Below are 16,118 nucleotides of genomic sequence, written 5' to 3'. Positions count from 1 at the left end.
TTCATCTTTAGGTTTAGAGATTTGGTGTCTTAGAAACAGTTATTTTGTGTGACAAACTGCATCTTTTGGCTGAAGAGATTTTAGGGTGGTCCTTAAAATGTCGAAGTTGTAGACATTATTTCAAATTATAGTTCAGAGACAATGATACTTTCTTCTGCAATATTCTAGAGCAATCAATTCTGAGCAACTTTATTGAAGATACTAACTTTGTTTGTCAAACCGTTTTCATTTTATAGTGAGTTCCATATCATAACTTAGGGTGTCTTTTGAAAAAGCAGTTTTCTCCGTACAGTTTTTTAATATGATTTTTCTCACAAAATTACACTTCAGTGTACTTTTAGAGCATGATTAGAGGCAACTTTTGCTGAAGAAAGAAAAATTTTATCTTGTCTAGTTCAAAAGATATACTTAATTTTCACTTAAAAATACGCCCTTTTCAAATGTCGATATCTCAAAAGGGGGCGAACGAAAATTGATAATTTTGATTGCATTTGAAAGGCTGTACTATTACCTACAATATATTGAAAAATTGGAGTACAGTTTTTTGTCTTTCTCAAATAAATCAAATTTAAGTAAAAGCATTTTTGCGTATAATACTACAGCGCTCATATTAAAAAAAATATTTGTTTTACGCTGATTCTGTGAATTCTTCTAAAGACTTTTCAAGGATCACATACATTTGCAGGCTTTTCATAATGCAGATAGGGTAAAGACCACCAATCACCAATGACTTGACCTATAATTTGCTTCCAATTATTGCCAAGATTTCCCAAAATCTAAACAAATTTTCAATCGATTTCGTTCATTTGCAGGAACGGTTTTAGCAGGTAGCAGTATCAAGATCTGCAATCTACTAACCTCAAACCAAAAAACAAAATTGAACTTCATATAACAGTATTGTTTAAGTAAAAAAAAATCTGATATCCTTCTGTTATATAAACGCAACAAATTATTCAACATAGTTTTTAATATATTTTTAAATGAAATAAGAGAATCATTCAAGTACTTTAAAATGACTGTCGTAGATTTGGTAGACCACTCTGCAAAGCGCTTAATTGAGTACATCAAGTGCAATACTGAAACCCAGAAACTAAGCATGATTTTGATTATCAAATGGGGAACTGATGAGAGTTCGACTCATTGCAGCTAAGATGTTTGGTAACAATTTCCAGTATTACACACACTAGCAGTAATCTTTAAAAGACGCGCTTTTTGTGATTATTAAATCATCAAACTAATCTTCTACTACAAAAATCAATGGGTATGATCAAAGATTCATCGACGAAGATGAAAACAGAGAATTGCGCGAATGCAACAATTCCTATATACAGTATGTAAAAAATTAGACACCACTTCATCATTTCAGTAGTTTTTGTCATAGGAAAGGTTTGTTGTATTGTACGATGAGCATTCTTTTAAAATTTTTGATTTATCGTTTCACAGCCAACAAATAAAAAAATGAATAAGTTAGTTGTCGTAATAAAGTGTGGCAGTCTAGTAATGGTAATGGGATTAAATAGAAAAGAACGAGGGTGTCTTTAATTATTTTATATACTGTACACTTAGGCATCTTTATGTAGGGGATGCGCGCATAAAAAACCGCCTAAAAGACTTCAGTGTATATTTGCATTTTCGATAGCTTCGTTATGTTTGTTGGTGGTATGGTAGGGTGGAAGTAAGAGGAAAGCGATTCTAGTTTCTATTGCACTCGTATACAAGTTATTTAATATACTGGTTCTCAGGAAAGCAAATATATTGACCCTAACGCATTGATCATAATTTATATGCATTTCAGCGATTGTACATAGATCGAGCAATTAATGATAGAGTGCGCCACCCTAACGAGTGAGCCCAAAATAGGGTCATCACCCTATTTGCAATATGAAAAACCTGCAAATGTATGTGATCCTTGAAAAGTTTTGACAAGACTTCACAGAATCTGCCCAAAACAAATATTTTTTAATATGAGCGCTGTAGGATTATACGCAAAAATGCTTTTACTTAAATTTGATTTATTTGAGAAAGACAAAAAAGCGTACTCCAATTTTTCAATATATTGTAGGCAACAGTACAGCCTTTCAAATGCAATCAAAATTATCAATTTTTGTTTGCCCCTTTTGAGATATCGACATTTGAAAAGGGCGTATTTTTTAATGAAAATTAAGTATAACTTTTGGCCCGGACCAAATAAAATTTTTCTTCCTTCAGCAAAAGTTGGCTCTAATCATGCTCTAAAAGTACTCTGAAGTGTAATTTTGTGAGAAAAATCATATTAAAAAACTGTACGGAGAAAACTTCTTTTTTAAAAGACACCCTAAGTTATGATATGGAACTCACTATAAAATGGCCTGCGTTAAGCCAAACCGAGCTAAGCGCCATAATTTTTTTCGTGTATTTTTCGTACCAAAATTCATTTTTCGATAACTTACCATTTACGTAGAAAGTCAAAGAACACTTGCTTGCTTTTGTTTGCTATTTGAGCTCCCAAAACATAATAGATATTATAGTTCCTGGTGTTACAGTGGATGTTAAAGCGATTTTAGATAAAGTACCTCAAAATGGCGCTTGGTCCTCTTTGGCTTAACACAGGCCAAATGAAAATGGTTTGAGATACAAAGTTAGTATCTTCAACAAAGTTGCTCAGAATTGATTGTTCTAGAATATTGCAGAAGAAAGTATCATTCGCTCTGAACTATAATTTGAAATAATGTCTACAACTTTGACATTTTAAGGACAACCCTAAAATCGTTTCAGCCAAAAGATGTAGTTTGTCACACACAATATTTTTTTCTAAGGCACCAAATCTCTAAACCTAAAGATGAATACGTTAACAATTGTTTCCCGCTAATTTCGCTTCCTGGACCACTGTGCATTGTGTGGTGGCCCAAAGTTAAGCAAAAGACCGCCCAAGCTAAACTAACTAAAGTTCAGAGGCTAGCCTGCCTCTCTATCCCAGGCACTATGAAATCAACACCCACTACATCTATGGAAGCCATGCTTCATCTACCTTCATTGCACAAACATGTTATGAGGGAGGCGAGACTTGGCTCTCTGAGAGTGCTAAAGGGTAAACCACTATTTGATGGGGATTTAAACGGTCAACTGAGTATAATAAAGGAACTCAAACTAAACCCTGTCTTGACAACAGTTCAAGATAAAATTGGAGGCTAAACCGAACTTCGATATCTCATATGAGGTCCACATAGTGGATCGACATGTCATGTGGTATGTAGGAGGTCCTATACTGCCTCAAGGTACAATATCATTCTATACGGATGGTGCTTAAATGGGTGAGCTGACTCGCTCGGGAGTCTACGAACCAAGAATTAAAGAAGCGATATCATTGGGAAAGTGGCCTACAGTTTTCCAGGCAGAGGTATGTGCAATATACATCTGCTCGGAGGTCTATAGGAAACGAAACTACAGACATGCAAAAATCGCAATCTTCTCGGACAGCCAAGCAGCACTGTTGGCATTAAGGTCGTCGAAATGTGAGTCCAAACTGGTTTGGGAGTGCATCACATCTTTACAACAGCTGGCAACTCGGAATAAAGTAATGATATTCTGGGTAGCTGGCCACTAAGGAATCGATGGTAACGAAGTGGCCGACGAATTAGCCAGGCGTGGTTCATCAAACACGTTTGCTGGACCAGAACCATTTCTAGGTATATCTACCTGTGCCATTAAACTAGAACTTTCGGCTTGGGTAAGAGACCAACTACTAAACGACTGGCGTAACGTAGAAGGCGCTCGACAAGCTAAGCAATTCATACATCCAGATACAACCACAAAACTAATGGATCTAAAACGTAAAGACTTACGTATAATCACAGGTTTATTTACGGGACATTGTCCTGCTAAGTATCATCGGAAAAACTACAAGGGGTAGCCCTATAAGGTTGCACGAACTGTAGACATAGGACTATACTACTAAATGTAAAATATTTATTTTCTTAGTACATTTAGAGTAATAATAAAACAAAATATATCTTTTAAGTATAGTTTAGGCACGACCAATCAACATCGAATGTTACATATTGAACCAAACCTTCTTGGTTGTCAGATTGTTTTATTTGTAATAGGTGATCGAATCCGATTAAACTTATTTGAGAAGATCTGAAGAAAGAAGACAGAAAACCGTGCCCGAACTAATATTTGGAACTAAATATTTATAGCACAAGATCAGCTTTAAAAAATTGTAAAAAAAAAATCAATTATGTGGTAAAAAACCCGAGCCGGTGAATCAATGAATTGATCGAACGTAAATAATAAACTTTCGTTGTGCTTTCCTTCGATCCGCGTAAATTTGTTGCTAAGAAAGTTTTCGTCTTTGCTCAACGAAAGCACAGATTGCTATCATGCAGGTTACGCATGCAATCGCTAACAAACAGGGATGCCACATTGAAATCTGTATTTCGTTCAAAAATATCTTTTTACCATCTGTGATAACTGAAACAGGAAAAAAATTGTGAAATCCGTGATAAATTTCCGTAAAATCTGTGAAAAATCACAATATTTCCAAAAATCTGCGAAATTTTCATCAAAATGCCAAAAATCTGCCATCTGTGATCAAAAATTGCAAAAAAAAATCTGTGATATTACAGAAAAATCTGTGAATATGGTAACCCTGCTAACAAATTAAATTTACGCACAAAGCAAAATGAGTCGACGCTGATGATGATGGATAGAGCGAAAGAGATAACTAGTACCATGACACTATGTTAACCATGTTTGCAAAAGGAGCTCTAATATAGAAAGAAAGCATAGTGTTTGAACGGACCAGTTCAGTCGCGTGTTGGATGGAACTGGGTAGCGTGCCTCCACAGCCAGTGTAACGGACTTCTAACTCAGCTACACTGACTATGAAAACACACAGCGCAGTGATCTGCTCCGCCTTCCGTTCAACAGGCTACTGAGCTTGTCTGGCCAAATCTGTTCTTTAAATAGTCGATGACGACGTCATTCATAGAAGCGTAGCATGCCAGATACACAAATCTGTCGTGCCGGACTTGGGAAGCGCTATCTTCTGTGTGTTAATGCGCGATATTTTGACTAGGTTGTACATTATTTAAATTTTTAATGCCATGATATCAAAAATCTTTGGATTTATCTATTGGAATCTATTCTTAGAAGTATTTCGGGTCGAAATTGAAAAAATTGAAAATTTATCGTGAGATCGCAGAATTATATGTGTTTAAAATTGGACCACTTTTCGTTACATACCATTTTTGTAGAATTTGAAAAGTGCACCCCCATATCGAAAACAAAGACGTACGTCAAAAAATTGGCAAAAGTCAAGATGAAATTTGTCGATTTTGTAACTACGAGCCCAAGAGCTCGGAACATATTCTCTGCCAGTGTGCAGTACTACTTCTTCGAAGGGAGCGATACTTCGGAAGGCATCTTATGACGCCTCACGAGATACGGCATACCTGTCCCAAACGGATACTCAGCTACATTAATAAAGTACTACACGGTTGGGACGACACATGTGGACAAACAAACAACTCGCTTCCAACTACATTGGATTCGGGCAATTTGTAACATGTAGAGCAAACAGGGGCAGCCACTAAAGATAACCTGAATAGTGGTCGCAGTGGCAATTTTGGCTTGCCGAACCCGCAACAATCCAACTGAACAGTACTGATACAATAATTTACTGATAAACTACTGTATACACTTTGATAGTTTATCTGTAAATTAAAATAAATATTCTACACTCATCTACGAACAACTTGCTTCAAACAGCTAAACATTTCAACAATAGTTTCTTGAAATACAACTTTTTCAAGAAGTCAATATCACAGAAAATTTTTTCCATGAACCTACACGCACTTTTCTATACGTTTTTCAAAAAGTTGTTGAAATGTCAGAAGTTGATCTACACAATTTTTCAATAGTCTGAACACTAACGAATCGAGAAAAAATAATTATAATAGCAAAATTAAACAAAACAAAAATATCCTTCTGGTATACAAGCCCGCGGAAGGTGTCTATTGTAATTATATATACTTGCATTTAACATTATATGCTTCAAATTTAGAATCAAATGAGGTAATTTATTGAAGTTCTATAGCTATGCAATAAAAATCTCGGAATACTATCGAAATGTTATGTTTCTGTTGACATTTTTTATTTTTTTATTATTTTAAATATTTTTTGTTGCGTGGATTTTTGACTGAACCCGGATTTTACGCGCAATGTACACGCGAAACAAAATGTTTCCTTCCGAAACGCTGAGTAACAAAAGGGTTAATACCTCTTGGCATGGGATGGGGCATGCGCATTGTGATAGTAAAATACATTCAATTCATTCCTCTTATTCGGTCACATACTACCCGGCACTGATTGTAGCAGTATTTGTATATCACACGAAGTTACAGCATGATTCACTGTTCGCTCACTACCAGTATGTTTACAAACAGTAGGTGATTGGCAGACCGAGCGGCATTACACGCAGTTTTCATATCGCTCAATAAGTTTCGAAGCACACTGAATCATACTAGCTTAAGCCACGTTAACAGTATCATTATTGAGATTGAACGACAGTTCCGAAATCATCAAACCATAGCAGCACAACTCATGCAGGTAAAATTCTTTTCAAAGAAGTCTTATCTCAAAATAGATAAGTCCCCTCGATGTGTATATATTATTTTACAATATAGAAGCAAATATTATTTCTCAGTTCTAGCCTCGCCACGCGTCGCAATGGATCTCTTTCTGCTGTTCGCCACCGTTGCCTTACTGGTGGCTTACGGATACTATCGCCTGCGAAAACAACTCACATTTTGGGCGGACCGAAATGTGCCCCACAATCCGCCCAATTTTGAACGGAATCTGGATCCGTCCATTCATATGGGACGAAAACTGCAGAAGTACTATCACCAATTCAAGGGCCAGTACCCATTCGCCGGTCACTACTTTTTCATCAAACCGGTCGCGCTGGCAATCGACCTGGAGTTGTTGAAGTGCATCTTCGTGAAGGATTTCCAGTACTTTCATGATCGTGGTACGTATTACAATGAAAGGGATGATCCCCTGTCGGCTCATCTGTTCAATCAGGAGGGCACAAAGTGGCGTAATCTTCGGATGAAGCTTTCACCGACCTTCACATCGGGTAAAATGAAAATGATGTACCCGGCGATGATCAAAGCCGGTAAACAGTTCAGTGACTATATGGAAGAGAAAGTTTCAATGGAGAGTGAGCTTGAACTGAAGGATTTGCTCGCACGATTTACGACGGATGTGATCGGAATCTGTGCCTTCGGGATTGAGTGCAACTCGATGAAGGATCCAAATGCACAGTTTAGACGGATGGGACGACGGCACTTTGAGGATCCCCGGAACCGCATGAAAGATATTATGTGCATGGTAGCTCCGCGGATTTCGCGCTTTTTGCGCTTGAAGCAGGTCATTCCGGAGTTGGCGGATTTTTTCACAGCCGTCGTTCGGGAGACCATTGACTATCGCGTTAAGAATAATGTCAGTCGAAACGATTTCATGGATTTATTAATCGCTATGATGAAGAGTGAAAATTCGGAGCTAGGTCCACTAACATTCAATGAAATAGCAGCGCAAGCTTTTGTGTTTTTCGTAGCCGGGTTCGAAACATCATCTACCACTATGACTTGGGCATTGTACGAGCTCTCAATTAATCCGGATATTCAAGAGAAAGGTAGACAATGTGTTCAGGAGGTGCTGAATAAACATAGCGGGGAATTGACCTACGAAGCAATCATGGAGATGTCCTACATTGACCAAATTCTGCACGGTAATTATACTTGTTCGCGTTCCGATCAATCACCCTCATACTTCTTTGCTTGTCATATTCTAGAAACTCTACGTAAATATCCACCGGTCCCAGTTCACTTCCGTATCGTAACCAAAGACTACCTCGTTCCGGGAACCAGTACTACCTTACCGGCGGGGACCAGCGTTATGATTCCCGTGTATGCTGTCCACCACGATCCGGAAATATTTCCAGATCCGGAAAGGTTCGATCCGGACCGATTTACTGCAGACGCAATCGCCCAGCGCCACCCGTACGCGTGGACACCGTTTGGTGAGGGACCCCGGATTTGCGTCGGTATGCGGTTCGGTTTGATGCAAGCTCGCATCGGGCTGGCTCTACTATTGAGGAGTTTTCGTTTTAGCAGCGGAGAGAAATCGACGGTGCCGTTGGATTTTACCCCGAAAAGCTTCATTCTAGCACCTGCCGAAGGGCTCTGGCTGAAGGTGGATAAAATATAAGGTTTTCCTCGCATATTTTGCTATCGATTATATTCAACTGTTAGATGTACTTTCATTAAATCTTACGACAAATATACTCTTAACTAGTCCCGGACATCTTAAAGCACTTCCAATTTCGTGAGTTCACGTCACGTGTAGCATTGAATCTAACACAAACTGAGGATGACAAGGTAGTAAACAGTGTACCTCGAGTCCACACTCTACGGTTATGCACTGCTTCAGTTTATTTCTCACCGTTAACTGAAATTGTTCCTGGTACCACTGCTCCAGCGAAATCTAATCAGACTAATTGCAATAACTTGATTTCAATGAATTTAGTTAGCTCTTGTTTGTCTGAGCGTCCAGTCCATTTTTTTTAACATCTAAAGTAGAACAATCTTGAAAAAATCTTCATGAAAATATTCAGTTCATCTATTTGATATTCGTTTCATCGATATCAAATTAGTTGTAGAATATAAAGAGAAGGAATAGAACCATAATTCTCGGAACTAATGCCATTTTGTTTGCGAAGAGAAAATCTCTCTGTCAACAAATGGTTTTTTTTCGTTTGCTGCGAAGAAATACTGTGGTCGTTGATTTTAGGGATAGTATGATTAGTCCACGAAGTAACAATTTGAGTAAGAGAATGTGGAATAGTCTATGTGTATTGTCCCTGTATCAAGTGACATCATGTGAAGAAAATGATTTTGATTTTAGTCAAAACGCTAGTTACAGTGGATATCTTTAATCGTCGAAACAAATAGAAACACTAAATTTAGTACGAAGGTATGAATTACCCATGATTTGCACGTCAGCACATTGCTGGCAAGCCTACATGTCATGTACCCGCTTACTGTTGATTGCAACTTTTTTATTGCAACAAAAAAGTGGGCTTCGTTACAAGTGAGACTTGGATTGTTCACAAGGGAGTTCGAGTGGTAAAAATTCAGATTGCATCTTGCAGAACCCTGTTTTGCGCTATTTATACTCAGGCCTCGCTGTGTATCAATTCAGATTGTATGAAGCAAAGGAAAGGAAGGAGAAGCTTCTAAGCAGGAAGGAAAAGCATCCATAGCTTTGGTTCAAGAACCGTAGTTCCATAAAGGAAACTTCTATGTTGGAAAGCCAGTTAACTCGATCTTGGTAGCTTTCAACAAAAATGGCATGACAAATCCACGTGAAATGCATGTATATTTTCGAACAGTGTTAACCTAGTCTTCTATCTGACCTTACAACTCGCGTTATTTGAGCTGTCTGTTGTTTGGCATACCCTTTTGATGATTTCAAAAGGGTAATATCATATTGTAGCTGAACAGGGTTTTCCGTCATAATCAGCAAATGCCCACCATATAATTTGAGCAGCTCAGATCTCAATTCTAGAGGCACCGAATTAGTGGAATACTTAAGCAGTTTAAATCTGCATATACTTAATGTAGGAAATCGCCCAACATTTGCACGATCTGGCAGGCAAGATGTGTTTGATGTAACTTTCTGCTTTGACAGTATTACACATCAGCTGTCAAACTGGCTCGTACCAAACGAGCTTGAACCGTCTTTATCTGATAATAAGTACATACCGTAATCCCAAATGTACGGATTGGGACCTTGCGGAAGAGGATTTGGCGAATAGGTTTCATGGGGATCTTCCAACGATGAAATCTCCAAGTGATTTGGACAAAACAAACTCATTGTACCAGCATATCAAGAGGCTTGTCGGCTTAGAGTTATGCGTGCTTCAAGAGGAACCTTTTGGTGAAATATCGAACTTGTTTGACTCAAATAGTTATGTAGAAGAGCTTGGAATCGGGACAGGTTGGATGCATTTAATTTGATTCGTAAAGCCTACCGAAATGCCCTTCAATCCTCCGAACGAAGAGGTTGAAAAAGCCTATGCACAAATATCTCAAGTCTCAACGAGGCTAGATTTAAAAGCTACTTTCGAAATCGAAAGACTTTCATGTCAGCTCGATTGAAACTGCTAATGGTGATTACTCATTTGACGAAGATGGCTTAGTCAACAACTTTTCAGTCTGTACGGAGCCATCACTGTCGACTGGGTCAGAGTTCTTTTCAGATAGTTCTGATTCTTGGGCATTTGCCCGTAGAATTGTAACAACCGAATCGATCAAATGGGCCATTGCAATTTTTGCTTCGTATAAGTCTCCGGGAAAAGATGGAATCATTCCAGTTCTTCTTCAAAGAAGATATGATCACTTCAAGCAAATTTTGAAAAAGGTTCTTCCTTGTAGTCTTGCAACAGGATACATTCCATTAGCGTGGCGGGAAATAACTGTAAAATTCATTCCCAAAGGTGGCCGCGTCACTTATGAAAAGGCAAGGACCTTTAGACCGATCAGTCTGGCCTCCTTCCTTCTCAAATGAGTAGAATGTTTAATCGACCATTTCATTCAGGATGTCAGCTTGAGCGAGCACTCGGTGCATGCATTGCAACATATTAGCGGGGGAAGTCTACTACCACTACTCAGTATGTCTTCTTTCACGGCCAATCCGGCGCTAGCTTAGTCCTGTCACTAAGTTAGTGTCGTCTGATGAGACGAAGTCAAAACGCAAAAAATAAAAAAATATTCAAGATGAACATCAGTACTAGTTTAAAATTGATTTTTGCCCTTCTCATATAGAAAGGTTATGCAATCACTCTGAAAATCGTTACCCTAATTCCGGCCAATTTTTTTTTGACTGACAAGGTTTCTGAATTTTGGCAGGGGCGTAGCTTGGGGTATACGGAGAAAGGTTATAATTCGCCCCACCACTAATATACCCCCCATCTTTGAACCTCCTTTGGATCATTTCATTACAACCCCCTCAAACCACCACTCCATCCATCCCTCATACCCCCTCCCCTCTCAACACCATCATAGGAAAGCACCACTATACTACCCATAAAAGCGAAAGAGTCTCTTATTGAAAAAACAAAGCGGAGAAAAACGCTGTTCAACATTTACATTTTCATTGAGCCAAATGGATGAGATAGACATGAGAGTTTTGGTATTTTTTTAAATTTTCCAAACGAATCTGGTAATTATTTTTGTGCATAGTGATTCAGTGACGATATAGAATACACTCCTACAGATTTTCGAAAAATAAAAATCCATATGGGACTCTTATGCTTTTATGGGCAGTATATTACAGGTCGGACTCGATTATCCGGGGATTTCAAAAAAATCTCAACCCGGATAATCGAATCACCCGGATAATCTAATCAAACTTTTTTTTGAGTTATTTTATGAATTTAAGCTTCATTCGTGGAGAAATTGTAAATAAAATGGTCAGGGTTAATCTTCCTATTATGGTAAATGTAAATGTACCTATTTTGGCCCTAGTCGATTTTCAGACTTTCAGGGTGTGATTTGTATTTTCAGTTGGTTTTCATTAATTATTCATATTGGTAACGAGTTAACGGTATGTATCAGTTGTTTATAGCTATTTGTGTAAGAATTCTTACATAAACTTTTCAATAAGGTGTGTCTTTTGCAATACAGTTCAAACTCGATTACTCGGAGCTTCAATTTTCCAAGGTAAATGATTCGATTACTCGAGTACCAGAAAAATAAAGTTAGTAAGTAAACTGGGGGTCGTCTGTTTCTTAGCTCCAGTTTAATTTGCGTGGTGGTGTTACATATTGCTAACATGTTTTATAACCCTCACTCTAGTTAGAAGAGTGCGTGTTGCGCCCCCACAAAGAGATTCTTGTCCTTGTCCTTGTAGCATCATTTAGTCGACCAATGTCGTACCGGATTGTCAGGTAATAACTACGCGTGTAGTCTTCGCAAACTCTCCTACTTATGTAGTTGATGGGTTCCCGGTCGCCTCAGCGAGAAGTACTGCTGGCGGCCTCTTTACATAACCTATCATCCATCTTTGCTTGAGCTACCCAAGAATTGAAATCACCTCCAGTGACGCCCGGACTCTTTTCCGAATTTCGTTAACCATTTCTTGTCCAACTTTTTTCTACCGCGTATAGGGTCCCAAAGCTATTTTTAATTAGAACTATTGGCGTCAAGAAAAACGAAAAATCCGATTTAATAAAGATAGGTGCTTCTTTTGCACTGCTAGAAGCATCCATCGAAATATTTACCTTCCGATCTAGTTCAACTGCATGAAAAAGGTAATTGAGGGAAATCTAAATTAGAAAGTTTAAGCAGTTTTCAATAATATTGCCAGGCTAAGAAAATATTCCAAAATTTCATTTTCATCATTAACTGAAACTATCCCTGGCAGCACTGCTTCAGCGGAACCCAATCAGATTAATTGTAATAACTTCTGTTCTACTGATAATATTGATAACTTTTAGTGCTCAAATGAAAGATCTTAGTCGCTTTTATTAGCCTTACTTGTCGTTGCGTAAACCAAAAGTTATAGTCATTTAGAAACGTGGTTGTTTATCAACAAGAAGGACATGGGGGGGTTAAAGATGCCATTGGAATTCTGAGCAGGATTCAATTGTTGAAGGAGATAATGGGAGAAGAGCAATATTGTATCAAAGTCCACTGGAATTCAGAGCAGGATATTTACACCGGATTTCAATGAAAATAGGACCATGATTCTATCAGTATCTGGAATAAATCATAATCTTCAGCGGAATTATAGATAGCCAGAAACCAACAGAGCAATGTAGATATAATGATATTTTATGTGGCCTGCAGTAACCGAAATGTGTATTACGAGAAACTGCACTTTTAGTGTAAAATTAAAAAGTTAGATATTTGGCAATACTGACATTAAACTTAAATTATCTCGCTGATTGATCCTAATGCAAACAGTACCAGAGATATAATCCGAAGAAAAACAATTTTTTAAACAATTTGTTAAAATTAAGAGTGTTCCCATGGACTGAAGGGCTGTTCAAACGATACAACAATTTAGGTTATTATATATTGGCTCTAAATGAATAATTTCTTCAAAAATGGTTCCAATCCATGAAGGTCGATTCCAAGTTTTGGTTTTTTAGGTCACTTTGCGCGGAGTAACCCGTATATAAGCTATTTTTGAGGTAGGTCAAAATTTGAGAGGATTTTAATCCTAGACCCCCCAATTGTTCGAATAATCGAATCATTTTCCCCGGATAATCGAATCACGGATAATCGAATCCCCGGATAATCGAATCCCCGGATAATCGAATCCCCGGATAATCGAATCCCCGGATAATCGAGTCCGACCTGTACCAGGCATACCAAATTAAGCTGGGGAGTGGTTCGTTTGTGGGTTTTTCACCATCCTCACATACCCACCCCCGTTTTACAAAATTAGATAACACGAAGACAACATTGAACTAATGCTGATTAGTCTAATTAACTATGATTTTTTTTATTTCTTTTATCATGGTCCGTTCGATCCTTTACAAAACCATATTTTGGTGAATTCATGGGTTATTGAGACCATTTTATGATGATTTTTATGGTTGTGAAAATTTGCACGGACCACATTCATGGTCTATTTAAGGGGTTGTGTGGTGTTTATCCCATGAAAATTTTCTCGGGGTAGGTGCAAAGTGTCCTAAGAATGTAATAAACATTTCCACAATTATATTGGACATAACCAGCCATGAAGTCATAGTTTGAAAAAAAAAAAAGGGAACGGCACAATTGCACCACTAGGTGGATTAAAACAGGTGTTTTATTTATTCAAAACATGTTTATGCAAGATATTACCAATAATAATGTTTTTAGGCTTCCATTAAAGATCTAATTCTGATCATAGTGTTATTCTTCTCTTTGTTTTTATTTTTTGATCACCATGTGCGGTGTTTCAAAATCGAACCTAGGTCAGCTGCTTACACGGCATACCACGTCAGACGCCGCCCTCTATAACGATTTAAATTCAGTGGACAATACGAGCAATTGAAACTCATTTCACAATTTCTCAGCCCGCTGCCAAACCCCGTTGGCCGGGCCTAGAATGAAGTTAGTCCTCGAGTACTGAACCGGAATTTGTGTTTTATCGCAAACGGAGAAACGGAAGTCTTTCAGTAGAGTGGCCAACCCTACGCGGGCCTGTATCTGTCCGAAGCGCATCCCGATGCAGATCCGAGGTCCTTCGCCGAAAGGCAAAAAGCAGTATGGATCCCGTTTGGCCACCTCGGAGGGTGCGAAACGGTCCGGGTTGTACGCTTCGGGATCGGGGAAGTGGTCGGCATCGTGGTGCATTGCGTAGGTCGGAATCATAATCTTGCGACCCTTCTGGATGACCAAGTCGCTGTCGGGGATACGATAATCCTTATCGGCGTTGCGCTCCAGTATAGCAACCGGGGGGTGTTTGCGAAGTGTTTCTGCAAAATAAAAGTTGCGATAAGGAAATTATACTTGTCTAGGAAGATGTAAACAATTAGCGAGATACCGTTGATACACTGGTCGAGATAGCCCATATTGGAGACAGATTCGTATGAGAGTCTGCCATTGTTGGCGGCGAAAATGTCTTCTACGCACTTGCGAGCCTTCTCCTGAGCTTCTTGATTAAGTGCCAACTCATACAGGGTGTAAGTCATCGCAGTAGAAGAGGTGTCGTATCCGGCGGTAAAGAATATGAAGGCTTGAGCAGCGATCTCGGCAAACGAAAGCTTTCCAATCTCTTCTCCCGCTTCCTCCAGACGGCCAGTATTCTTCAACTTCAACAATAGATCCATAAAATCATTCCGTACGATGTTACTCTTCTCCCGATAGTCGATTGTATCCCTCACTACTTTGGTGAAAAATGAGGAGACATCCTCATGAAGTTGCTTCATTCCAAGGGCATTCGCATACTTCCGGAAAGCCTTCATTAAATATACTACCAGTGGAGAGTGAGGCAACTTATCGAAGGCAATCTTGCCATATTTGCGGAACTCATTGTCAGGATCGCGAAAACTGTTGCACTCGATTCCGAAGGCGCACGTTCCAATCACATCGATCGTATACCGAGACAGTAAATCATGCATCTCCACTTCGTTCGAACTTTGGACCACTTCCCTCAGATGCTCGCAGAAACGTTGACACACTTCCACTACCAGCGGAAAGGTCATTTTGATTTTTCCACTTGTGAACGTGGGAGATAATTTATTACGCAAAGTTTTCCACTTTTGTCCTTCGATCGCGAATATGTGCGCCGACAGAGGATCGTCCTTCTCGTTGAAGTAAACACCGCGATTAGGGAAGTAGTTGAAATCCTTCACCAGCAGCGTTTTGATAAGTTTCAAGTCCATAACGTACAACATGGGCGAGGTTAGCATGAAAACACCACCGTATGGGACGCCCTTCTGCTTGAAATAGTCATAATGCCGTCTGGTGATCGGGGCAAGGTGTTCCACTTTGCCCAATGTCTTGAAATTACCATACGGGAACTCCGGTTCGATGTACTCGACGTTTCGTTCCTTCCAGTATCCGAAACGCTTTTTGATCCATAAATATGACAGCAACAGCACAGCGATCACAACCCACACCAACTCTAGGAGCGCCATGGCAATCGAACTTTACGCTTTGTCAGATTTTTGCACACTGATGGTCTGATGGTGTGTAAAGACCGGTTCGATCTTACGTCGTTGGGCTCGATTGCCTACGTTTGATTGTACCAACACATAACCCGGCTATCAACGATGGGACTGTAAAACGTAGCATATATGTGGAACACGCGTGGGATAAGAGAGTGGTAGTTGTTTCGGGTTGACGCTAATGCGTGATAAGATGCTGTCGAGTTTGAATTAAATACGGCTCCTCAGATGATCTACGATGTGTTCCGGACCGTATGTTTTGGCTTGAATTGAACAGCACACAGGGTGATTGAACATATTCTTATCCAATTGGATTTTTTCAACTGCATTGCGTACTTCAGTAACATATCTTAAGACGTGGAAGTAAAGCTACGAAAATCTACTGATCAGAAGAGTTTAAAATCAAAGG

The 16,118-nt window shown here is 39.0% G+C and overlaps 2 protein-coding genes across 2 annotated transcripts; one reads left to right on the top strand and one right to left on the bottom strand.

The window, feature by feature from the left end:
- Window positions 1-6,357: 6,357 nt before the first annotated feature.
- On the top strand, window positions 6,358-8,353 carry LOC131683005 (probable cytochrome P450 6a23). The gene is made up of 3 exons (XM_058964828.1): window positions 6,358-6,588; window positions 6,686-7,771; window positions 7,835-8,353. Exons 2-3 carry the CDS (start codon window positions 6,709-6,711, stop codon window positions 8,248-8,250), a joined length of 1,479 nt encoding a protein of 492 aa, XP_058820811.1. The 5' UTR covers window positions 6,358-6,588; window positions 6,686-6,708; the 3' UTR covers window positions 8,251-8,353.
- A 5,508-nt stretch (window positions 8,354-13,861) lies between these two features.
- LOC131683001 (cytochrome P450 6a2-like) lies at window positions 13,862-15,741 on the bottom strand. The gene is made up of 2 exons (XM_058964823.1): window positions 14,584-15,741; window positions 13,862-14,515 (listed from the first exon to the last, which is right to left on the bottom strand). The coding sequence occupies exons 1-2, from the start codon at window positions 15,677-15,679 to the stop codon at window positions 14,100-14,102; spliced, it is 1,512 nt and encodes a 503-aa protein (XP_058820806.1). The 5' UTR covers window positions 15,680-15,741; the 3' UTR covers window positions 13,862-14,099.
- Between the last annotated feature and the right edge of the window lie 377 nt (window positions 15,742-16,118).

Source organism: Topomyia yanbarensis, chromosome 2, assembly GCF_030247195.1.
Source record: "Topomyia yanbarensis strain Yona2022 chromosome 2, ASM3024719v1, whole genome shotgun sequence".
Taxonomy (NCBI): domain Eukaryota; kingdom Metazoa; phylum Arthropoda; class Insecta; order Diptera; family Culicidae; genus Topomyia; species Topomyia yanbarensis.
This window is presented reverse-complemented; position numbering and strand designations above follow the sequence as displayed.

Bases quoted from the DNA above. Each gene is read 5' to 3' on its own strand.
- LOC131683005 (XM_058964828.1), top strand. From the start codon at position 6,709: ATGGATCTCTTTCTGCTGTTCGCCACCGTTGCCTTACTGGTGGCTTAC. The intron at 7,772-7,834 runs GTAATTATACTT...GTCATATTCTAG, and splicing joins CATTGACCAAATTCTGCACG to AAACTCTACGTAAATATCCA.
- LOC131683001 (XM_058964823.1), bottom strand. From the start codon at position 15,679: ATGGCGCTCCTAGAGTTGGTGTGGGTTGTGATCGCTGTGCTGTTGCTG. The intron at 14,516-14,583 runs GTATCTCGCTAA...TTTATTTTGCAG, and splicing joins TCTCGACCAGTGTATCAACG to AAACACTTCGCAAACACCCC.